Genomic DNA, 25,898 nt, shown 5'->3' on the forward strand with positions numbered 1-25,898 from the left:
AATACTTGCTAAAGAGTATTCTCCAGTCCAAACCTTTTGCCTCAACTATTGCCTCTTTAATTCTGGTGTAATTAACAGGTCTGACAGTGCTGACACATTCTGCACGTTCATATTTTCCTATGCGCTTAATGATGCATAATAATAATAATAATAATAATTAATAATGTGTGTACCTGCTGGCTAGGAGCATCTAAAGTAGTTGAGCCAACTACTCAACTACTCGCTTTCTACCCACCCCCTTGCTGCCTCTGTATCATAAGCAGCAAGGGTGAGAGGAAGCAGGAGCCAGTGCTAGGGGGAAAACCAGCTTAAAAGCTAGTTCCTCCCCAGCACCATCTCTGTGGGGGGAAGGAGAATAGGGTCACAGGAGCAACTGCCCATCCCAGGATGGTTGGCCTCACTGGCCGGGGCAGCCGCGCTCTACACACCCCTGCCACATAGCAGCCACCAGAGCTAGAACCAGGGCCACGCTGAGGCTGCCCTAGTAGGGACAGTCTCACCACAGCCCAGCTCCAGCACACCCGGCTGCCCGCTGCCCCACTCACCCTGCTGCTACATGGGTATGGGTGCAAAGGGAATTCTCTGGGGAACCCCAGTGGGCGGACTAAATAAAAGTGGGGGCATGGGCTGGCAACGTACCACAGCCCGGCAGAGAGGGGTTCACACACCCATGGTTGGGAACTGCTGTTCTATGGTACTACAGTAAGCAAATGGAAAGTTAAAGCTGTTCAGAACTGTTAGCCATTGTCTGGAAGATAAGACACACAGGAGCACAACAGGTGTCTCTCTCTTCCCTGCCTTGCATGTATTGGCTTGTTTCAATTAAAACCCCCTTGGGGCAGGGCCTGTCTTCTTATGTACTCACAGCACCTGGCTCATTCTGAGTTTACCACAACAAAATGATTTAGAACATCCAGACAGGCAAATGGTCTGTCTTTTTAAAACTAGATCATTTCCACCACAGACGTTCTGCTTAAAATTATAAAGAACAGAGACTCCCCCAAACATATAAGAATGGTTTACGAATGTCTCTCCCTCCAACTAACTAGCACTGAATATTTCTCAGTACATGAAGCATTTTTATTTGGCTATAGCCTTGTGAAACTTCAGCGAGTATATTCAAAAATATAGCTATGTATACCAGTTGCTGCTACAGCAGGGCATGGCAAAATACCTTCAGCCTCTTTGTACATGCACTATTAATCTCTGGAGCACATTCTCTGCTTCTAAAAAACAGCAGACCAAGAATTGTCAGTTTTAGCCCCAATGTAGGGGAGCTGTGATGCAGCTAATTTATTAGCCTACTTAAAGGTTGCTCTTATCTGAGAAACAGACCTTCCTGTGAACTGCTCAAGTGCCAGAAACACTCACACTTGGATTACTCAACAGCCAACTTTCTCGTCAAGCAAGATAACAGACAGCACAGGTTGAGGTTTGTCATATAAATGTCAGACAGACATAACTGATTTGGCAAAATTCTGCCCTCTTAACTCCCATCCATTCCCATCACAGTCAATGGGAGCCCGTACAGGTTGCAAGTGAGGTCAGAGTGTGTCCCTTTCTCTTTATGACATGAATAAAAAAAATGAATGAAAACTACTTTGAAATCTAATTGCATTTCTCTCTCTCTAAGGCAGCTGCTTTCATCCTTTACTGAAATAAAGAATTTAATGGGAGCAAAAAAATGTTCACAGTGATACATCTGGACTATGTAGAGATTAAGGATGTTAAGTGGTGGGCAATTCACTAATCAAGTAGTCAATACAAATTTTAATGACTATTCGATTAGTTGATAAGGGAAGGCACTCAGCCCCAGCTTGCACCAGGTCAAGGAGCTATCCCATTGCTGCTCTGCAGTTTAAATGTAATAAGAGCCAGGCACACAGGACAGGGGCTGCTGCAAAAGCAGCCTCTGCCCGTGGCCAGTTCAGGTTGCCTTGAATGGGGCTGTTTTGAGGCAGTCTTCCCTCCACACATCCCAGAGGCAGCAGAGGGGCGGTGGGGGCAGACAGCACCACAGAGATGGTACTGGGGTAGGAACTAACTTTTAAGCTCATTCCCCCTAGCACTGGCTCCTGCTTCCTCTCACCTTTGCTGCTTCTGATACAGAGGCAGCAATGGGGTAGAGAGAAAGCGAGTGGTTGGCTCAACTAACTGATAAGCCTAGGCTTATTGGTTAGTCGATTACTTACTTATATCCCTAGTAGAGACTGAAGCCTGATCTATAGCAGGTGTCCAAGCTGAGAAATTCCAGCTCCTACCCCTTGTCAGACTTCTGAGGAAAGAGTTCATTATTCCACAGGATTGGGTATAGTTGTGAGAAACAAAGTTGTTGATTTGAGAGCTTATAAATCAAAACCATTCAACAAGGTGTCATTCCTGGACTGGGCACCTGTCAGGAATAAGTGCAAAAGACTGATCTTGACAATGTTTTTTCCAGCACAGAACATAATGGAAGAGATTGCAAAAACAGAAATCATAATTTGATGAAGACAAATTCAATTATGCATAACAGATAGAGCCTTGTGTAACTGCCAGTGGGTGGATTTGAATCTAGGAGCTCTGTGTAGGAGCCTCTACAGCTTGAGCTATAAAGCCAACTGGCTCTCAGCTTAGGCTGTAGAGCTCCCTTGTTCTCATCTGTTGCTATAAGTGGTCTAAGTGCCATTACATGGGACAATGAACCACACTAGGTGCGTGGGTTACACTTACGTGGATACAAAATTTGTATCCGCAGCCAATCCACAATCTACAAAGAAGGTCTAAGGATATAAAGCAGGTATCAGCAGATTTGCAGGGCTCTGGATACAAAATTTGTACCTGCAACCACTCCAAGAGCTGCAAAAATGATCCAAAGTTATTTGCATCTACATCCACAGATACAGATTTCCACAAATTTCCAGGGCCCTACCACCTCTGCAGAGAAACTGGGGAGGGGGAGAAGAGCAGGATCTAAAGTATTAACAAAGAGAAGGACTTTTTAAAAGTGTTTACATCTTTAGCCACTCCTCTCCCCTCAATTCATTTTAGCATTTGTTTCCAGGTGACCATTACACTAGCTAATGACATCAGATTCATGAGACATCCTACAAGCCTCCATTGTTAGCAACAAGACAGAGAGCTGCATGCAACTTAATGTACAACAAACCCTGGCAAAATGGTTTGAAGACTTGGCCAGGATTAAACTAGCCAAACCTGCACGACTAGCTGTATGTGATTACAAACATGGGTGTAGTTTGTTTCTTCCCTTGTTTATTCCAGACAGAATCCAAATACATTATACCTGGTTCAGTGAACAAAGTACCTAACTGGAGCAAACTGCAATCATCACAGCCACACCAATCAACTGCTCCCAGCTATGAAACTGTGTCCCCCAAATAACTTATTGTTCAAGTCCCTGATCCTGTAGTGGGATTTGTCAATTTAGGAGCTCACTGCAGAATCAAGACATGTTTTGAATTAACATAATATTAGCCATTTACAAATGGGAGAGACTAGAACCATGGTGTCCAACCAGTTCTGAAGCAGAAGCCACTGCAGTGGCTACTGCTATAAATATATCAGCCACACTCAACTGGCCAAATAGCCACACCAGAAATTCACATCTTCACCAACTTTATGCTTCCAGGATAACAGAGGAGTTATACAATTATACCAATGAAAGGAACCCCAATTCACTGAGGACTGGGGATGACTTTTACTCACATTGTTACTTTTGTTTAAGGCTACACCTATTTAATTCAAAGTGCCTGACTAATTACTGGACTAAGAATCATTTTTGGTGAAGATTCAAGACCTCTACCATTTCATTTAGTAACTGAAGACCTGATCCAAAGCACACTGAAGTCAATAGCTCTCATTAAATGCCTTTTAGAACAGGCCTTGAGGAGATTCCCAATCCATGTTTCTGGGTCCTCTGAAAGCTTCAGCAAAACTAGGTATGGAAGATTTGACAACCCTGAGATTTCTAAGGTAAAAATTGAAAAAAAAAAATCAAATTCTGAAGACCAAGGCTCTGACACTTCAAATCTTTGTACTAGATCGTAAAGAAGAGAGTACAGCCTCCCCCCACCACCACGCACCCTTTCCCTTCACGCTCACTTTATTTGTATTAAAGTAGCAGACAGAGGTCTGAACTGAGATTGTGCCCCAATGTTCTAGGCACTGTACCAACACATGGGAAGAGACAGCCCTGGTTGCAATCAGCAGCCCATTATACTCTAAAGGACAATACAGACAAAGATAGGAGGAGACATAGGGGCATGAAGCAACCTGCCTTCAGGAGACCAGTGGCAGAGAGAAAGAGAGACAGGTCTGATTCCTGGTTCAGTGCCTTGTCCACTAGATCATGCCATCGCCCCTGAAGTCACAACTTGTCCTGCACCTTGATAATAGAAAACTTTGCCAGTCTGGGACTGCACTCTTCATACGACTAAAACAAAAACTGAAGCTTAACATCAGCAATGTTGTGCATGCTATATTTAGAGCAAGGGATTCCTATAAAACGCTCCTGATTCTGTTCATGTGCTCACAAAGAGAAGTGGGGAGCATCTGATGAGAAAATAGATTCCTATAAAACAGAAGTTATTTATCATAATTCTAAGAGGCCATGCCCCAGGAACAAGCAAACTTACTGTTCGCATTTTTGTAGAAATAAATGTGTTTTTTAAAGGAACAAGATATGAGCATATTGCAAATAAACCACAGTATTAAGATTCATGTAATTTGAAGAAGGTGGATGCAACATGAAACGTTTTTGGTTTAAATCTGAAGACACCATCCCATTGACAATACCTGCCCTTTGGTAAAATGTAATATAAATTCTGAAAAAGGTATGAGTCAAGTGTGGCATATAGCAGTACCCAGAGAAGAGATGACTCCCCAACAGAGTCAGAGAAACAATCCCTCTTTCTTGTCTGCAGCTTGGTGTCAAACATAATAAGGGTCTCAAAGGCATCCTATCCTCGCCAGCACATCTGTCAATCATTGGCTAAAGCAAAAAAACACCATGATTTACTTTATTTGCTTTTAGCATAAGGGAAATTCTGAGATAAGAAAAAGTCAGATGATAGTCTCTTAAGTTACATTACCTTCATTATTAAGAGTTAAATGACCTCTGTTCTACTAGTTATTCAATACTAAATTAGAATCAGTTAGCATTCTTACAACAAGCAAGTAACACACACGTTGACTAGTCAGAGTTTCATTGATGGTTTTGCCCCCAAAAAACAGAAGTTCTGAATTTATTATTCCTCCATCTTTACTAAGTCCCATTCCAAGGCTTGGATTACAATACAAAGTTAGGTTGACCCAGCTACATCACTCAAAGATGGAAAAAATCCACGCCTAAGTAGCACAGGAAGTCGACTTAAATATCAGTGTAGACAGCACCAGGACAACAAAATTCTTCTGTTGATGTAACTAGCACCTGTTGAGGAAGTAGATTACCTTCCCTGATGGGAGGGGCTCTCCTGTTGCTGTAGGTAATGTCTACACTTGAAACACTACAATGTAGACAAGCCCCAAGTGGCAGAGTTTGCGTTGTCAATTATATCCACACAGTGAGACCAGTTTCACTAGGGTCTATCCACTGATACTATAAAAATCAAACTGAAAGTGATTAAATGAAAGTTACCTTGCTGATCTGAGGGTGCTGACTGGGCGCTCAGGGGAAGAACACTGCTGTCCTCGTCTCGAAGTGTCACAGGTTCTGAAGTCTCAACATTTCTAAATGGTGCTGACAGCTCATTAGCTGTTGAATCTGGAGAGATTCCTTTAAAAGCCAAAGGCTGGTCTGGTGAACTTGGAGAGTTTTTAAGTTCTTTTTCTGAACACATACTAGCAGAGTTTGCCAATGATGTCACAGTACCTCCAGTTAATGTCACTTGAGTAAGGTAATCACCCTGCAGGGGAGCCATTTCTGAATAAGAGACGCTATTTGAAGTGGAACTGATGAGACTTCTGCCAGGAGAAAGTGGGCACGATAATGAATCCAGTGAAGATTTAGAAGAATTACACTGGGTATTATCCCAAGATGCTTTATGCCTTACAAATCTGATGTCCATTTGTGTAGAAGCAATATTATGAGGTGTATAATCTAAGTCAGTGTCATCATTAGAATCACCATCACTACCCTCCTCCAAGTGTTCCATATCACTGTCTGGATCTTCAGTTTTCTGCAATGCAGTTTTCTCTGGTAGTGAAGATGGTTTAATATCAGATGCATTTAGAACTGATACAAGAATTTCTTTAATGGCTGCAGTACTGTCCAGGAATGAACTAAAATTTCCTGAATGCCCAATCACGGCTGGCCTGGAATACTCATCTGTTTAGAAAAAGTAAAGGATAGAGACGTTAGGAAGTCATCATAAAAGTTTACTATTGAGAACAATAAGTTGGAGAACAGTTTCAATAAAAAAAAAAAAAGAAATCCAGACCACTTCTCCTACCCCAGAATGTTAAGGATCTTGCAACCAGGAAAGGTTTCTATTGTTGATCAGATCATACAACCATTAATTGTAAGGTAAGGTAAGCCATTCATTGCCAGCCACGTATAATTAGCAAACATTTCAAGCGCAATTGGTTGTCCCAGTATGTTCCCATGTGTCACTGTTTAAAATTACGCATGAGCTAAAAAGAACAAACCTTCAGGAGATTCTACAGAGAAAAAACAAACAACAAAAACGACATACACAATGCTCCAGTATTTACACTACCTCCTGCATTAAGGCAAGAATGGTACATAAGAGTTTAATAAGGCAGAGGAATACAGATTACAACAAAAGGCAGAGGAGTCCTGTGCTTTGTGTCAAAAAGAAAAAGTCTTCAGCAAATCATCCAAACTCAATGGCAGGCTGAGTCTTAGGCTTAGTCTACACTACAGACTTGTGTCCTTATAACTACAGAGTTCAGGTGTATGGAAAACTCCATATCCCTTAGCAATGCAGTTATACTAACTGATCCCAATGTAGACAGCACTATGTTGATGGGAGGGCTTCTGTAGCCAACATCACTATCATCTCTTAGGCAGGTGGAGTACACATGATGATGGGAGAATTCTCCCACGGCAGTGCTATAAGTGTAGGCAAGCAAGCAAGAAAGATTACTAGTAGACAAAGAGGATAATTCTAAATGTTAAACTTTCATCTTAAGGAGCTGCATTTACTTCCTTTTTAGTTTCAAAGGTCATCTTTATAGACACTGAATCCGCAAATGAATGGAAACAAGCACCAAATTCAGATTATAAGGAATTATTCTTGAACCATAAAATAGGACTACATTTTTTTAAAAAGCAGCAATAGATACTTATACAGTGTTTTTATCAAAACCTTAACATGTTTTGACATGTCTCTCTTTTAAAGAAAAAACTAGCCCCCTTGAAGCACTTCCCCACTCACTAATACATCTGCTAGGTCCAGACGAAACCCCAGCTGGTGGGAAAAGAAAGCAAGGACAGGGGGTGCTTTCTCTGCAGACAGCCTTCACACTCATTTATACTCTCACTGAATCCAGAGGAGGCACCAACTGAAAGGATGGCTCAGCCATTTTAGCAGATTAAAGACTACGCTGCCCAGCCAGTGATGAATTAGACACTGTAACAACGAGGCCCATTCCCGGAGACTCTGGCCAAATGGGATGCTCCTGGAAAAATTGATGCCCCTGCATTCCAATCTACTCCTCCCACCCTGTGCTTCTACCTGGGAACTAAGTCAGGCCATTGGGGGAATAACCCTGCTCTCAGAAGCCCCTACTTCCCAACCTCACTCCCCAGCCGGAGCGCTGGGTGGGCAGGGCAAGCCTCCTTTTTTGAGGCATAAAGGATCTTGTGCAAAAGGGGTTTTTGCACAGAACGGACCCGTCTACATGGCTTGTTTTTGCGCAAAATCCTCTTGCGCAAAAAACATCGGCATAGATATGCAAACGACAGCACAATAAATGCTAATGAGTGCTTCATTAGCATACTCTCTGCCAACAAATACCTGCAGCGTAGACGTAGCCTGAGATTCTACTACTGTACTTGGATTTCTTTTAGTGGGGAAGGGCGGGGGGGGGGGGGGGGAGAGATGAGAAGCAGTTTTAATAACTTCAATAGGTTGCACTTGCATGAGACCCTCCCCAAATGCACATCTTCTTTTGTACAAAACATTCAAAATACAGCCTCTGATCTACCTTTGATTCTTTTGCCAATCCTTTCAAACACAAGTTTCACCTGCCAAGTTTCACCTTCCCTGGCTCTCCTCCCCACACCCTCTTCCTCCGATCCTGCTCTTGCCCTTCAGAGTACAGCCTCTCCCCGAGTTACAAACGAGTTATGGGCCAAACACTTGGCCGTAACTCGATCCGTTCGTAAATCGGACCCCAATGAGTTACACGTGACTGTGCTGTTTGTAAGCACGGGTCGCGTTTGTAACTCGGGGACCACCTTTATGACTGCTCCATAGGAGCTTTGGTCGTAAGTGCGAATGGTCATAACTCGACTGTTCACAACTTGGGGAGCGGCTGTATTTCAGATGGAAATCCCAAAACCAGGCTGACTTCCTCCACTACAAATCAGTTCTCTCCTCCTTCAGTGCTGCCATCATTCTTTCTAAACAGCTCTATCTCTCCTGTTCATTTGAATCCCACATTCACAACCTAGCTGCCTTTTTGTCATCTTGACTCACTCCCATGCATGGGGAAGGAACTCTCTAGAAACATGTGCCATTGTTACCACTATCTATCATGCACACCAACATGGTCTCATTGTTTCCCATCTGTCTGTATCCATTAGATATTTCTTGTCTTATATCTACACTGCATGAACTGTTTTCTCATTCAGTGTTTCTGCAGCACCTGGCAAAAATGTGTCTTAGCATGTAAGTAGGACTCCTTCGGTGTGTCTACACAACAGGGCTTAACTCAAAATAAGCTATGCAAATTGAGCTATGTTAATTGTGTAGCTTATTTCAGAATAGCTTATTTCAAAATTGGGAGCATCTACACAGCACTTATTTCGAAATAGAGCACTCTTCCTCCGACTTCCCTTACAATGAAGGTTACAGGAGTTGGAGTAAGTTGTCCTCCAGCTTGACAGTATTTCAACATTATTTCAAAATAACTTAATCCGCATATACACAGCAGGCAGTTATTTTGAAATAATGCTAGTTATTTTGAAATAATGTTGCTGTATAGATGTACCCTTAGACACTACAGTAATAATAAAGAGATTATTTTGCTTTCAATGGTCTCTACTGATTCCTTCAGCTTTCTAGCTACATCATCTAAAGCAAATCTTAAGTGAACAATGGAAGAGTCAGTACAAGCAGAAGTAGTGTAATTGTTGCCTAAAAACTGAGTGTTTCCAATGCTTGGGTTTTGGTTTGGGTAACCATTGAGTAAAATCCTTTTTGTCCATAAACTGGCTAACCCACCATCAACCAGGGCTTGCTGGGCCTCCAGAGCACACAGGCCCAGTAGGTCCACTGGCTCTCGTGGGACTACAGAGCCAGCAGGGCTGTTGCAGTCAGGGGCCAGGGCAGCAGTGGCAGGTAGCTTGGGAGAGGAGCCCAGCAGAGAGGCTGACACTCCACCCACAAGTCCTTTCCTAATCTGGAAAACTCCCTTGTCCAGGATCCGTCAGGTCCTGAGGGAGTCAAGCCAGGGAGGTGCAATCTGTAGTCTGTTCCGAGTAACGACTTCATCTTGCAAAAACAACGAGACGTCCTGTGGCACCTTATAGACTAACAGATTTATTGGAGCATAAGCATTCGTGAGCAAAGTGGGTTTTTGCCCACCAAAGCTTACGAGCCAATACATCTGTTAGTCTATAGGATGCCACAGGACTCCTCATTGTTTATGCAGATTCAGACTAACATGGCTACTCCTCTGATATTCATCTTGCAAAATATTAGTAGTCTGTTGAAGTCAAATACATTTTTAATTTGTCAGAGCTCAATAATTAAAAGGAATAAACAGATCTCTACCATTTCTATTAATAATCTAACTGCCATGTCAGCAGTCATTCAGAATATAAATCAGTACATTTATTATGAAAGTCATACCTGAGAGAACTGAAATTTGAGGCGTCTGAGCAAGACAGCTTATTTTTTCTGGAACAAACACTGTAGTATTCCATGAACATAATGATTTGGAGACAGTTACATTATTGCTTTGTTTGGTCAACTAAGACAAAAAAACAAAAAGACAATTGATCATGCACAATAACAATATTTTATTAAGCACAGCAGAGAAAAATAGATCTTAATCAAAACTTTTACAAAAATTCTCTAATCTTACCCCTTGTAATATTGTTGCATTCCTGGCTTTTAGATCACAACATATAACAGTCCAGGACCACCAACATGCTTCACAAATGTAATGGCCAGTACAACTATCTTATTTGTAATTATTTTTGAGAAAACAAAGTTACTAAAATTGCCCTGGAAAAAAGTCCCAAAATCTCTGAGAGAAGGAGGAAGAAATACGCTTTTCTTAGGCCCCAACCTTGCTAACACTTACGCACATGCTTATTTTACTACCATGAATATATGTATTTCTATTTAACTTTACTTTGAGTAGTTACGAAGGTATCTAAGCTTTTATAGGAATAGGTTAGTTTGGGCTGAATTAAAATGTTTAAGTACACTGGCATAACAGCCAAAGTGTTAAGAAAGAGGAACAGTGATTTTTGTAAGCTAACTAGGAACCAGTGCCCCCTGCTCACTACGCTCGCCAACCCCTTATCTCAGGGGGTAGGAAGCCCCAGCTCCCCCTGGCTGTCAGGGAGGGTCAGGCCAAGGTTGGCAGGACTGGCCTGCACCAACTCTCTCCCCTCCCTGAGCCGCCAGGACCTCCGAGGCCAGTCCAGTCCTGGCTAGCTCTCACTGGGAGGCTGGGCTGGCCCAAGGCTGGCCCAGTTCTTTCCCTCTGGTCACCAGGGGCGAGAGTGGCCTTGTAGGCCCCGTGCTCTTCGCCCCCTCTTCCCCCAGCCCTCTCCTCACAAGTGGACCCCAGCTCTTGGGCCCCCCTGCCCTCGCTTCTCCCCCCCCCAGCTGCCAGGGAGGGAGGCCAGGGTGAGGTAGCACCGCTCTGGCTCTCTCCCTAGCCATCAGGAGATGCAGGGACAAAGCTGTGCCAGGCCCAGCTCTTCCCCAGCAGGCACAGATGGCCTGGGACCGAGGCCACCATGGCCCTGGCTCATTCCCCGCTGGCCACCAGGGCGGGTCCGAGGCTGCCCTGGTTCTTCCCTCACGCCTCCAGAGGCCACAGCTGCCCCTGCCGCCTCACCCCTGCCTCTTTGCTTCCCCCCCCCTTCAGTCCCGTCCCCCCCGCCACTCCCCACGGCCGTCAGGGAGTTGGGCTGAGCTGAAGCAGACCTGGCTCTCTCCCTCCAGCTGTGGGGGGGGGGGGGAAGGCCTTGCAGCTCCCTGCTCCCCTCCCCGTTCATGAGGGGGAGGAGGTACAACTCCCAAACCATCCCCCACAACGCTCCGAGGAAGCCGTGTGGCTGCTGCCCCCTTCCCCAGTACCGGGGAGGCCATGCAGCCCTCAGCACTGGTAAGGGAGGGACGGAGGGAGAGAGGGAGCCCGGTGGCTGAGGAGGATGGGACTGCAGGCCGCAGTGATGTGGTGACTCCCAGCACTCAAACCCGTTTGGACTGCAAGCCAGAAACCTCTTCCTCTTCTCCCATCCTCCCTTCCCCCAGCTGCCCTGCACGAGGCACTGGTCAGGGCTGCTTGGGGTACAGGTTAACATCCTAATAGGTATCTAAAGCAAAACTCACATATTTCCATGTTAGCTGTAGAATAGCTAATGAGAACAACTACCTATTAAGTTATACTTAACATCTTTTGAATTCAATAACCTCAAAAGTTAGGAAAACATTCTGTTAAACACCTTATTTGCTTTAGTCCCTTTTTCACAAAATGGCACCACATTTTTAAAAATTAACATTTCCAAACATGCCATATTTGTATACCCTCCAACACATGCAAATATACTATAAACTAGCACTATCAAGCCCAACATTTCTTACAAGTACATTAACTATTTAGAAATCAGTCAGTCAATAGCCAAACTTATCAATAGTAGAGTGCACAACTTTAATCAAAACAACTCATCACAACCAATTTTAGTTTTTCATAAAATAAATAATACATTTGGTTTTCAATTTGTGTTGGGCTTAAAATCCAAGTTCATCATGAAACCAATAGCAATTTATGGATTTAGCACCTACTGCAACTAAACTAAATGCTATAAGTTATTTCTAGTCAATCATTTCAGAAGAACAAGAAGAAGAATAGGAAACAAGAATCTCTCTCCTTACCTTTTGAGCACTTAGCTGTTTGAAGCCCTGTGTTCTATTGTAGCTAGTTAGTGATCCTGCCTGGAGAGACATTATGGGAAAATCTTCATTTTTTTAAACTACCTGGAAACAATTGAGAAAAGATGATAACCGTTACTAACTTAATCATGCTTTCATTTTGTTCTGCAGTCTTTAAATACAAGCTAGATTAATGACATTTGTAGAAATGTAATGGGTCCAGTAGGTGAGTTGAGACTGTATTTTCACTATAAAAAGAGAAAAAAGACTCAGTCATAATATAAATTCCCATACACATTCTCCACACTAGAGATCTTACAGAGGCACTTCAATAGCAATGCAGCTGCACAGCTTTAAAATCTCCCATGTAGTTGGTCTATGCTGACAGGAGAGAGTTCTCCCCGAAAATATAGTTAAACTACCACTAACAAGCATCTTACAACTGACATAGTGCTGTCTGCACTGGTGCTTTGGTCAGTGTAACCTGTATCCATCAGGGGTGTGTTTTTACACCCCTGTGCAACATAAACTTTACCATCAAAAAAGTTAGTGTAGACATAGCCTTAATGTTTTATTTTTATAAAGAAAAATGTTTTAAATGTGATAGCCCTACTCAATCTCCTTTATAGTTACAAAAAATAGGATTTACTGGTAATGGGTATGACAACATAGTATTTTTCTCAAACATTATTGTAAATCTAACTGTGTTAAGGGAATTTGATAGGACAAAGCTTGTTGCAGGCAAGCAAGTTTTTCCTTATGTAAGCGGTTAACTTAGAGAACTTATGGTTGCTGCTTCATGGAAACCTTTGAAAAACATTTAATTTAGAACATGCCCGGGCTAAGAGATAGAAGATGCCTTACTGGAATTGATTGTGTCTGTCTGTCTGTGTCTCTCATTATTAAAGAAATAACTGATGTGTATTTCAACACTTGCTCTTTTGTTGAGGATATCTGTAAATAAGATTTTGCAGCTTTAATTATCTTTTCCTATCTGCACTCAATATTTTCAACTGCAGTTAGCAGGTCTATACCATGCAGCTGTTAATGTACTAGCCACCAGTCTGTAGTGATACTCTCAGTTAGTACCAGAGCTGAATTAAGGAACAGGCATTATGAGGTCCAGCTCTTAAGGGTCACATGAAGAAATCAGTTTTCACATTAAAAGTAAGTTTCTAGCCCTGCTGATAGGAAAGAAAAGCTTGAAAATGTGAACTGGATGTAATTGATGTCTACAAACAGCTAAATAGCTCCAAGCAATCTGAATAGCCCCAATCGTCTTAATTCTAAAACCCACTTCCATTGATGTGTGATATGTCTAAATGGCTAGGTTGCTTTAATTTATTCAGCCTTGTTCATTATCTCACATGGACAACATGGTATTAACAGTGGATGTTGTTTAAACATTAAAAAAACCCAAACCCCAAAACCTATTATTGACAACACTTTAGGGCCTTATTGTGTCATATCTACTGAACTCAGAACACCCTAGTACAGCAGTTCTCAAACTTTTTGGGCTCTGGAACCCTTTACATGCATAAAAATTTATGCGGAGCCCCAGCGGTCCACTGATTGTATGTGTTGTACCTATTGATGTTTCCCGTTTGTCAACCTCGCAGAGCCCCTGAAGATGTCTCGTGGAGCGCTGGGGCTCCGCGGAGCACAGTTTGAGAAACACTGCCCTAGTGCAACCAATTAGAGTCTATTGAAAATAAACAAGTCCATTATTTATTTAAATAATGGGCTTGTTTGTTTTTTAATGTTCTGTTTGTATATACAGAGTGAAATTGACATTTACTGACATAAATATGTTGTCAGTATATGTCAATTTCACTGTGTATACACAAACAGAACATTATTTCCATCAATGATAATCAAAATGTATAGATAGGAAAATAAGAAAAATACTGCTTGAAAATGAGTTTGATTTAAGAATATTTAATTTACTTGGTACATTCTGACATATGATGTTCACCATTTGTGTTTTAATGTTTATGAAGCTTTAAAATTTTGAATCTCAACATATACTCTTCGGAAATAATTATTGTCTGACCTCTCGCCAATTTCCCACAACTGTGAAAATGTTAAATCAAACAAACAAAATGTTTAAAAGCTTTTAAAAAAAATCAGTATTATCCATTAAAAACATTTTTAAAAAATCAAATTCTGTAACCCATAGATGTATTCACAGATCTACGTAGTACTTTATGTGAAACTATCCAACCTTAGAAGAAGCCATTAAACGACACAGAAATAGATCATGTTCCAATAAAAATGTTTTAAATAAATCATTAAAGAGACAAGGTAGAGGAGGTAAAAGTTTTGGGCTTGCAGGTCTTTCTGTGGTTTGGAAAAGAGAAGTTCAAAAGCATGTAGTTAAACAAGATATCATCATCTTTATTTTGCATGCAACAGAATACAATGTGAGAATACTGAAAGCCTTAAAAACACTGTTGAAGACTGAATTAAACCAGATCAGCTGCTACCAAAGTCCAATTTATTGTCCAGTATATATTTATTGATGTCTGTACAGTGCCATGGATGTATGCTGTACTTTATTAATAAATCCATTTCAAACCCAGAGATTACAATCTAGCACCCTAATGCTTATATAAATGCATAACTTCAACGGCTGGTTTCAAAATAATTATTCAGATACATATAATTAAAAGTACACAAGTATTTGCAGGACTAGGGCGTCATAAAAGCTAACTTAAAGAAGTACTGTTGCAGAAATAGCCTCTGATTTATGCTTAAGTATCTTCTGATAAGGGTCACTGTCAATGTTTCCTCATCTTTTTCATCCATGTGCAGAAATTTTTTTTAATGTGCACTAGGGATATGTAAAGTTAGCTTGATAACCAGTGAACATCACCCTAAATGGGTAATGCTTACCGCAGTGGTCACCAACCAGTAGATCAGGATCTACTGGTAGATCTTGGAGCCTCTGACAGGTGCTCCTAACTGGTTTGGCCAAGAGGCCATCAAGCGCAACACTTCAGCTGCCCCGTCCTCAGACTGCTGCACATCTCCTGCCCTTTGCCTTGGCGATATCTCCTCAGGAGCCTCCTGCTTTCTGTGCAGGGCAGGGGAGGGAGAGGAGGAGTTCTGATGTCAGGGCACTCTGTATCCTATCTCCACAGAGCAGACGCAGGGCACAACAAGACTTGGGATGGAGTTTGCTGGCTGCTTTTGGGAATGGTGGAGGGCCAGGACAAGGGAGAGCCTGTCTTTGCCCCACTGCACCACCACCCAGGAGCTACTTGCAGTAAGCAGTGCCCAGCTGGTGCCCACATCCAGAAACCTTACCCCAGGCATGAACCCGCTCCTACGCTCCAAGCTCCTGCCCCACCCCCAAGCACCCAGCTTCCAAATGCCCTCCCTGAGCCTACACCTAGAACCCCCTCCAGCACTCCAACTGCCTGCCCCAAGATCAGCCCCTCTTACGCTTCAAATCCCTTAATCCAAGACCAGAGCCTGCACCCCGACCCTCTGCCCTTACCTGGTGAAAGTGAGGGAGGGTGGGAAAGGGAGGGAGGAAGGAATGAGCAGGGGTCTAGGGTATTTGGGTCTGAGGTAGATATTGGATTGCACTTAAATTCAAAAAGTGATCTCGTGCTTAAAAAGGTTGGAGACCACTGGCTTACCGGTTCCAGTTAACCAGACTAGGCCCTGTTGCCCCACAGGCAGGGACTGCTCCTGCATCCAGAGCAGCGTCTGCCTGCGAGGAGCCACAGCCCACCGCACACATGGGCTGGAGCAGTCCCCAGCTCAAATCCTGCTTAGTCAATTAACTAGTGAAAATATTAGGCTGGCTTAATGTTAACTGATTAACTGGGATTGTATATCCCGAATGTGCACCAAGGTATATGTGAATGTGCACCACCAGTAGAAATAAAACTGAAATGCAGGTGCTCTGCCAAGCAACTGGGCAGCATCTGAATATCTCCTGAGTGGACACACAAGTGCCCGTCTTACAGAGAACACTGATCACTGTTCATCTTTAAAAAGCAGATTAGGACAGATTCAGCCCTGGTATAAAGCAGGTGGTACTTCAGTAGTTAAACCAGCTTAATATTGCGCTGAGTATAAGCCAACAAGTGGTCATGGGAATAATGACCCTAGTACAGATGCCCATGAAGCATTTCTAACAAAATGGAAAATACTCAAGAAGTGAGGGTATGTCTACACTACCCTCCTAATTCGAACTAGGAGGGTAATGTAGGCATACCACACTTGCAAATGAAGCCCGGGATTTGAATTTCCTGGGCTTTATTTGCATAAAGCCGGCCAGCGCCATTTTTAAATCCCGGCAGTTCGAACCCCGTGCCGTGTAACTACACGCGGCACGGAGTAGCTAGTTCGGATTAGGAAGCCTAATCCAAACTAGCTACTCCGTGCCACGTGTAGCCGCGCGGCACGGGGTTCGAACTGCCGGCATTTAAAAATGGCGCCGGCCGGCTTTATGCAAATGAAGCCCGGGAAATTCAAATCCCGGGCTTCATTTGCAAGTGCGGTATGCCTACATTACCCTCCTAGTTCGAATTAGGAGGGTAGTGTAGACATACCCACAGTTATTAATGTCATTTGGTACAAGCCTTGTACAATATGTGGTGTATCTCGTCCATTCCATTAAATGATCCAACAATATTAAGCCAAACAATCATTACCCTGTTGTATTAACTGACAGAGGAAAAATAAGAGACAAAACACACCATATTACACCAGATTAGGGGGCTGGAGCACATGATTTACCAGGAGAGGCTGAGGGATTTGGGCTTGTTTAGTCTGCAGAAGAGTGAGGGGGGATTTAACAGCAGCCTTTAACCACCTAAAGGGGGGTTTCAAAGAGGATGGAGAGAGGCTGTTTTCAGTGGGGACAGATGGCAGAATGAGGAGCAATGGTTTAAAGTTGCAGTGGGGGAGGTCTAGGTTAAATATTAGGAAAAACTATTTTACTGGGGGGGGGGGGACATTGGAGTGGGTTACCTAGGGACATTTTAGAATCTCCATCCCTAGAGATTTTAAAGTCCTGGTTTGACAAAGCCCTGGCTGGGATGATTTAGTTGGGATTGGTCTTCCTTTGGGTAGGGGGTTGGACTCAATGACCTCCTGAGGTCTCTTCCAAACCTATGATACCCTTTGACATTCTTCACAAAACCATCATCTGTATCTGATCTGTCAGTCCATGTCCTAATGGAAGCCTGTGTAACACCAAAAAAAAAAGTCTGGGAAATTCAATTAATAACTCTACTACACACTAAAAATCATGTCTTAAATCTACACTGCATCTTTACTGTGTGTGTGCTGCAACTTTCCAGCTCAGAAGTGTGAGAAAGCCCCCTGAATGCAGCAAGGTACAGCTCTGTAAAGCATCAGTGTAAACTGGGGCATAAGAGCTAGGAACCAAACACCCAATGCTATTAGCTCCCCTCCTGGAGGTGGTCAGATACTGGATTTATATCTCATTCTGTAACCCCCCAACCCCTTTTTCTGTCCTATGACTGGGGGAGTATTAACGAGACACTTCACTTTCAATGGTCCCTTAGAATAGGTGTTAACTATTTATGATAAACCATCTGTTCCACCTTGTGTATAACTGTGAAACTGAGTACCTTTCCCAGACATGAAGAAGATTCTGAGTAAAACTCTGTCTACACGGGATGCAGGACCTCTTTTGGGTCAGGGGCCCCTGGCCCACAAAAAAAAAAATCTGTCAGGTGCTGCACAGAAGTGAGAAGCAAAAAAAACCCCAACCCCAAAAAAAACTCATTGACATGGCTGACAACTGAGAAGCAGAAAGACACTCCCCCCAGTAGTAAGATGAGGACATAAGATATAAGGACAGGCCTGGTCTGTGGCCTAAGACCTAGCTAATAATGAACTTTCCTTTAGCCATGTTTTGTTAAGATAAGCAGGAAACAACCTTGTTTGTTTAACTAGACATGAAACAAGCTGATGCAGTATAACCCCTGGAGAGCAGTAATGGGGGGAGGGGGGGCCTATCATGAGTTATAAGCACATAACTCACTGAGAGGGGTCGGGAAGTCTGCTTCCCAGTTCAGGAAAAGGATCTAAGACAGCAGCTTGATGTTTACTTCCCTGGATACCAACTCAGGGTCAAGAAAAGGTTGAGGCTGATACATGATGGATGGAGATGGTCTAATAAGATCACGAGGCACAAGGTGATTGGTGATAGCCTGGCAGCATCAGAGGGTGGGTCAGCAGTGATGTGTTTGTACCTGTATATAAGGTGGTGTCTTGGGGGACAGTCTTTGAATGGCCCGGGGGGCAATGGATGTGTTCCATTATTTTGAGCCATTCATTGTTACGGAGTACAAATGCACAGTGGTTCAGTAGAGTCTACTGACAACTATTAATGTATTTTGCTTAACAATAAACCTAGCCTGGCACCTTCGATCCTTATCTGATTTGTGGTCTTTGGAGGCTCCCTTGGAGTCTGCTGTGAAGACTAAGTGCACTAGTCTACACAGCACACATCACTGAGCACACACGCAGGCAGCCTTCTGATTATCATCATTGATGGAGTCAGAGATATGCGAGCATTGCTGAACAGCTGCCTGAGTAACTACACCTACACGCATCCAGTAGCCTACGCGGGGGAAGGCTTTATCTTCCCAAACCACCAGGTACGGCCACCCCCTCACTCCACCCCCAGAACACCTGCTGCAGGCAGTGTCTTTCTGCCCGCAGTGCCTGCCTTCCCCATGCGCCTGGCTGCGGAGGCTGGAACTACATAGTTTCTCTCCACCTCTGGTGCTCCAGGAAGGAGCAAGCCAAGCTATGTGCCTTCCTCCCTCCCTGGTGCTCTGGAGGCTGAGGAGGCTGGACACATGCATCTCTTCCCCTCCCTGTGCCGGGGAGGAGGTGTGTGAGCTTGGTGCTACCCCGCCTCCTCCCCTTCCTGCTGGGGGTGGGGCTTCAGCAGAGGGGGCAGGACTGTAGGTGGGGCTGGAAGCCTGCTTCTCCCAGCCCCAGCTGCACCAACAGCCCATGAACTCCTCGCATTCCCCTTTCACAACAGAGCCTGGGGAGATCCCAAGCCAGTAGATTTTGTGTCCCACCCAGGCTCTTGGGTGGGGCCTAAAATGAGGGGGTCAGTGTGTGGGAGGTGGGTGCTGGGAAGCAGGCTTGAGGTTTGGGCAGGTGGTGGATCTGGGAGGGTGGTAAGAGTGCAGGAGCAGAGAGGGGATGCAATAATGGGCTGGAAAGGGGGTGGAGACACAGGGTTGGAACACCAATACCAGCTCCCAAATGCTGGGGGGAGCCCCATGCCTCCAGGGACAGATCCAGGCAAGCAGGTGGCTGCATCCAGCCCCTGGGCCCTAGGTTCCTCACCCTGGTCACTGTCAATCAAAGTTCACAGGTGCTTCGAAAGACAAAAGTTTTGCCCTAGACAAGTAATAGTGCAAAGGGCTCATTGTCTACAGAAAAGCCCTTCTACCAACAATGCAATCACCACTCCTGGGGTTGGAAGTATTTTGTCAGCAAAAATGTGAATAAACTGTGTTTACATTGCCTGAATTTTAGCCACACAGCTGTGTGGCTAAAAGTTGTGAAGTATAGACAAAGTCTAAGTCAAAAGCTTTTCATTTTCATCAACCAAAGGTATTACCTAGCCCACTTTGTCTCAGGTAAAAAAAACCCAACAACCCAACAACACACTTTTCAATTGGATTGAACTGACCTCTTAACCTTAGTTAAAATGCAAATTAACATGTCTGAAACAGCGTTAGCTGTTATTTCCGCTCCCCCCCCACACACACACACCCTTTGGCAACAACAGGGCAGCAATAAAAGGACTTCAAGCACCTTAATGAGAGTTTTTTTAACTGTGTTAAGCAAACCTAATTGAAAATGAATCCTTTTTGCCTATTAAAACAGGAATTTAGAGTGTGGCTCCAATAGCTTGTACCTCACCCTGGCTTTCCTCTGAATAAATTCAAACTTTGCCTATGCTAGGGAAAATGTGGTTCTCTCAACTAACAACTACTTAGTTACTAGCATGAACTAAAAGTCCTAGTGTAGACAAACATGTTAAAAACAACAAATGGTCTATCAGCACCTTCAAGACTAACAAAACATCAGCGGTCTCCAACCTTTTTACACCCACGGTCACTTTTTAAATGACAGAACAAGCCAAGATCTACAGCCCTACCCCTTCCTTAAAGCCCCACCCTCTCTATTCTCCTCCTCTCCATCACTTGCTATCGACAACCCTTATAATGTTGCTTTTTTCCCCAAGTCTTCTGTAGGACAGAAGCTTCATTAATGTGGCCCCAACTGTTTTGGTGGGAGCGGGGACATAGTACTGGGGAACGGTGCTAGTGGGTGCTTCTGCAGGGGACAGGGTGCCAGTGAGGACCAAGTTCTGCAGCTGGGGACAGGGGACAGGAGAGAGGGGACAGGGTGCCAGTGGGGACAGGTTTCTGAGGCTGGGAAGTGGGGAGAAGGAACACGGTGCCGGGAGGTCAGAGGACAGGATGCCAGTGGGGACAGGTTTCTGAGGCTGGGGACAGGGTGACAGTGGGGACAGGTTTCTGAGAGTGGGGAGAGGGAACAGAGGAGTGGGGAGAGGGAAGAGGGAACACGGAAGTGAGGAGAAGGGAGTGGGGAGAGGGAACAGGGGGTCAGAGAGTCCCCTGCACCCGCCTCCTCCCAGGATTCTCCTCCCCACGCGCGCCTGCCCCGGGGCCAAACCCCCGCGCACACCTGCCCCAGGGCCAAACCCTGCTCCCACGGCACAGGGAAACCCTTGCACTCGACTCACCCCTTCTGCAGCACAGGGAAACCACCGCACTCCTCCTCCGGGGCCCACGCCACTGAGCTGTGGGAGGGGAGCAGCCAGTGCACTTCCAGAACAGCCGGAAGTGGCGTGAAGCTGCATACAGGACTTCCGTCCACCCCGCGGGAAGCCTGCACTATGCTGGAGGTAGGTAGTGGGGCTTCTCGGGGGTGGGGGGAAAATAGGGGGCCCGAACGCCTCGCGATCGACTGGTTGAGGCCTCGTGATCGACCAGTCAATTGTGATTGACCAGTTGGTGACCATGGATGTAGATGGTATCATGAGCTTTCATGGTACAACTCATTGTTTTTTTAAGTTTTGCCAGTTATAGACTAACTCAGCTACCTCTCTGAAGATGTTAAAAACACAACATTTTTCAGACACACTCTCAGAGCTTGACTCTGCTACGCTTCATAATTTTCCCAAGCTGCACTAGAGTGAGACTTATGTTATTCTTGATGATTTTACTACCTTCAAAAGATTCTGGGCAGCAGCACTGAAGCTGACCAAATTAGGCCAGTTTGTCTTTGCTGCCCTTAGAAAAGCAGGAGGCAACAGTAGGACTGGATATCTCCACAGATTTACCACATTCTTTGCCATCATAAAGACCCCTCCCCGCAAAATCCCACAGGTTTAAATTCTTCAGAAATTGACAGCTAACTAACACACACACACACACACACACACATACACACACAAACACACCTGTTTCCTGCTTTCCATTTGCATTCCTCCCCTCCAGACCACGGACGATAAACATTAACTGATTCTAGAGATCAGGAATACTGAGTAGATATTATACCTATAAAGAAAGCCACTAACTTTGCATAAAGTGCACTAAGTTGGGTGTGGGGGGGGGGGGGGGCGGAGTTACATAAAACACTAAATAAATGCTATTATATTAGTGTGCATCTTACTGACAAAAGAAATTCAACCTCTCACCAACCAAAAACATGTAAGCCTCCTGCAAGAAATTTATAAAAATACTTACAGGCTAAAGTAAAAAAACAAAAAACAAAAAACACACTGAGAAAACAAATGCAAATTTTAACCGTTGTGTTCCAGTACCACTCCTAATTCAGCTAGCATTAACTGACACTGTTTGCAGTCATTGCTGACTCGGTTATATCTTTTGGGAGTCTAGCTGATATTTTTTGGGACAGGTTTAATCTCACACAAGTATTGCAGGTTTCTTATGACTGATTCTCCTAGCATCCACTTCTGACTATTAGCTGATGCAATCAAATTACAAGGATACCTGTCCAGCCACTCCATGCAACACAATGACAGGCTATGTGGCTATGACTATTTACTTTGAGCCCTTTCTTACCCAGCCCCAGTGCAAGCCAGCTGCTGGCACAGGTCAGAGCAGGCTTTGATCAGCACTGGCAGGAGGAAATGGAGTGTTTGGGGCAAGCACCCGGGTAGGCTGGCAGCCAGGACAGAAAGAGACTTGGAAGCCAGAGCTGCCTTTGATCTTGTCCAGTTCCAGCCACTATCCCCTCCCTCCCCCTGGCCAGCGCTTCCCTGCTCTCGGGATGGGGTCGAAGGCGCGGCTCAGCCCCCCAGGCGCTGCTTTCACTCCCTGCAGAACGGGAACCTTCGCTGGGTCATTCCGAAACCGAACCCCAGCAGCAGCCTCCGCTTCCGCGCGCACCAGCCGAGCTGCAGGGCCGGGATCCTCAAGCCTCCGGCTCTCTGCAATGCCCGCCACTGCTCCGGGCGGCCACGCGGTGCCCACTCACACAGCCGCATCGCTATCCCCACCGCCGCGATCATCAGCCCCCCTCCGCCCAGCGACCGGCACCCCCCTCCGCTTACCCCCCCAGCGACCCGCACCCCCCTCCGCCTGTCCCCCCCAGCGACCCGCACCCCCCTCCGCTTACCCCCCCAGCGAGCCGCACCCACCCTCCGCTTACCCCCCCAGCGACCCGCACCCCCCTCCGCTTACCCCCCCAGCGACCCGCACCCACCCTCCGCTTACCCCCCCCCCGCGACCTGCACCCCCCTCCGCTTACCCCCCCCCCCCGCGACCTGCACCCCCCTCCGCCTGTCCCCCCCAGCGACCTGCACCCCCCTCCGCTTACCCCCCCAGCGACCCGCACCCACCCTCCGCTTACCCCCCCCCGCGACCTGCACCCCCCTCCGCTTACCCCCCCAGCGACCTGCACCCACCCTCCGCTTACCCCCCCAGCGACCTGCACCCCCCTCCGCTTACCCCCCCCCAGCGACCTGCACCCCCCTCCGCTTACCCCCCCCCCCGCGACCTGCACCCCCTCCGCTTACCCCCCCCCCGCGACCTGCACCCCCCTCCGCTTACCCCCCCCCCCGCGACCTGCACCCCCCTCCGCTTACCCCCCCCCCCGCGACCTGCACCCCCTCCGCTTACCCCCCCCGCGACCTGCACCCCCTCCGCTTACCCCCCCCAGCGACCTGCACCCCCTCCGCTTACCCCCCCAGCGACCTGCACCCCCCTCCGCTTACCCCCCCCCGCGACCTGCACCCCCCTCCGCTTACCCCCCTCCCGCGACCTGCACCCCCTCCGCTTACCCCCCCCCCGCGACCTGCACCCCCCTCCGCTTACCCCCCCCCCAGCGACCTGCACCCCCTCCGCTTACCCCCCCCCGCGACCTGCACCCCCCTCCGCTTACCCCCCCCCAGCGACCTGAACCCCCTCCGCTTACCCTCCCCAGCGACCGGCACCCCCCTCCGCTTGTCCCCCCCCCGCGACCCGCACCCCTCCTCCCAGCAATTCCTTACCTGTCCCGGGTTCCGCAGTCGCGCCCCGACGCCGCTCCCCGGCCCAGAGCCCCGCCACTGGAATTAGCAGCGACCGACGCGGCGCTGCCCCCGCTCCGCCTGGCCCCTCACCCGCGCATCAGCCTCGCTGGGCAACCAGCCTCTGCCCCGCGCGCAGGTTGTGAGGGTTGGGCGCAGTCCCGCTTGCAGCGCCGGGCTGGGAGGGGGGCGCTCGCTCGCTCGCTCGCTGTCGCACACACCCGGCCAGACAGGCTGCTGCCGCCTCTAGCAACAGCTCGCAAGTCTTCCCGCGGCCCGCCCTGACCTGACCTCCTGCTGCTCCCTAGCGGGTTGCGTGGGGCGGGGCAGGGGCAGTCCCGATGCGGACCGGCGCCCGCCCAGCCTACAGCCCTCCAGGTCCTCGCTTGCAGGTTGGGTGCAGGGCTGCCTCCTGGGCGTCAGGCTGCCCCCAAAGCAACAGCTTCTATTACCCGCCTTGAGTGCAGGGCTGCAGGGGGCCTATTACATCCTCCTTCCAACTCAGCCAGGCAATATTTGGATCTGCACATCCTGAACTCAAAACTCCAGGTTTCTAGTGGAGTGCCCCAAGGTTCGGTTCTAGGACCGGTTTTGTTCAATATCTTTATTAATGACCTGGATGAGGGGATGGATTGCACCCTCAGCAAGTTTGCGGATGACACTAAGCTGGGGGGAGAGGTAGATACGCTTAAGGGCAGAGATAGGGTCCAGAGTGACATAGACAAATTGGAGGATTGGGCCACTAGAAATCTCATGAGATTCAACAAAGACAAGTGTAGAGTCCTGCACTTGGGACGGAAGAATCCCAAGCATAGTTACAGGCTGGGGACCAACCAGTTAAGTAGTAGTTCTGCAGAAAAGGACCTGGGGGTTACAGTGGATGAGAAGCTAGATATGAGTCAACATTGTGCCCTTGCAGCCAAGAAGGTTAATGGCATATTAGGATGCATTAAGAGGAGCATTGCCAGCAGATCCAGAGATGTCATTATTTCCCTTTATTCGGCTTTGGTGAGGCCACATCTGGAGTATTGTGTCCAGTTCTGGGCCCCCCACTACAAAAAGGATGCGGATGCATTGGAGAGGGTCCAGCATAGGGCAACCAAAATGATTAGGGAGCTGGAGCACGTGACCTGCGAGAAGAGACTGAAGGATTTAGGTTTGTTTAGTCTGCAAAAGAGAGGAGTGAGGGGGGATTTGATAGCAGCCTTCAACTTCCTGAAGGGAGGTTCCAAAGAGGATGGAGAGAGGCTGTTCATGGTAGTGATGGATGGCAGAATAAGGAGCAATGGTCTCAAGTTAAAGTGGGAGAGGTCTAGGTTGGATATTAGGAAAAACTATTTCACTAGGAGGGTGGTGAAGCACTGGAATGGGTTACCTAGGGAGGAGGTGGAATCTCCATCCCTAGAAGTTTTTAAGTCTTGGCTTGACAAAGCCCTGGCTGGGTTGATTTAGCTGAGATTGGTCCTGCCTTGGGCAGGGAGCTGGACTTCATGACCTCCTGAGGTCTCTTCCAGCTCTGATTCTATGATTGAATCATCAGTAAACATTTGCAAAGCCCAGAAAAATGAATACTCTTTTGTACTCCTTTGAAAAGGCATTGCCCAGCTGTGGAGGTCCTTCACCTTCTGGTGGTACATCCTATTGCCCTCTTGCCAAAGGATATTATTCAAAAATGCTGTGTGTTGGGATATGTAATAATTAATAGGGGGCTGGGATAGCGGTAAGGAGTTCAGCCACAGTAGGCATTACCCTTGAACATGCTCTTTCCCTTCTTTTTTGCAGCCTAGAAAAATAGATAAGCATGCAGCTGCTCTTCTTTGTTGTGTCTTTTGCTTATCCTTATTGACTCTGTATAAAATATCTTCAGAGTTCAATTTCTTGTAATCTCTGTAACCTGCTGATTTAGAAGGTTTGTAGTGTTCGTAGAAAAGTATTAATTTAAGTTAAAATTCTGAAAATGGTAATTAGGGGCAGGTATAATAATATTCATCACCTGCTTATTAATATTCATT

General features: G+C 46.3%; 1 protein-coding gene across 4 annotated transcripts in view; it reads right to left on the bottom strand.

The window, feature by feature from the left end:
- The window catches only part of RUBCNL (rubicon like autophagy enhancer), a 47,459-nt gene that overhangs the window by 16,286 nt on the left and 5,275 nt on the right, over positions 1 to 25,898 (bottom strand). The window contains exons 1-4 of one of the 4 annotated variants that reach the window (XM_075919024.1): positions 23,869 to 24,150; positions 12,306 to 12,407; positions 10,041 to 10,161; positions 5,636 to 6,325 (exon numbers count right to left, since the gene is read on the bottom strand). In XM_075919024.1, coding sequence (XP_075775139.1) covers positions 5,636 to 6,325; positions 10,041 to 10,161; positions 12,306 to 12,377 — 883 coding nt within the window. In that variant the 5' untranslated portion in view covers positions 12,378 to 12,407; positions 23,869 to 24,150. Of the gene's footprint in view, positions 1 to 5,635; positions 6,326 to 10,040; positions 10,162 to 12,305; positions 12,408 to 23,868; positions 24,151 to 25,898 lie in introns of those variants that run through there. The other 3 variants (XM_075919022.1, XM_075919023.1, XM_025182108.2) reach the window with 3 other exon arrangements.

The sequence above is a fragment of the Pelodiscus sinensis genome, chromosome 1, assembly GCF_049634645.1.
Source record: "Pelodiscus sinensis isolate JC-2024 chromosome 1, ASM4963464v1, whole genome shotgun sequence".
Lineage (NCBI taxonomy): Eukaryota > Metazoa > Chordata > Testudines > Trionychidae > Pelodiscus > Pelodiscus sinensis.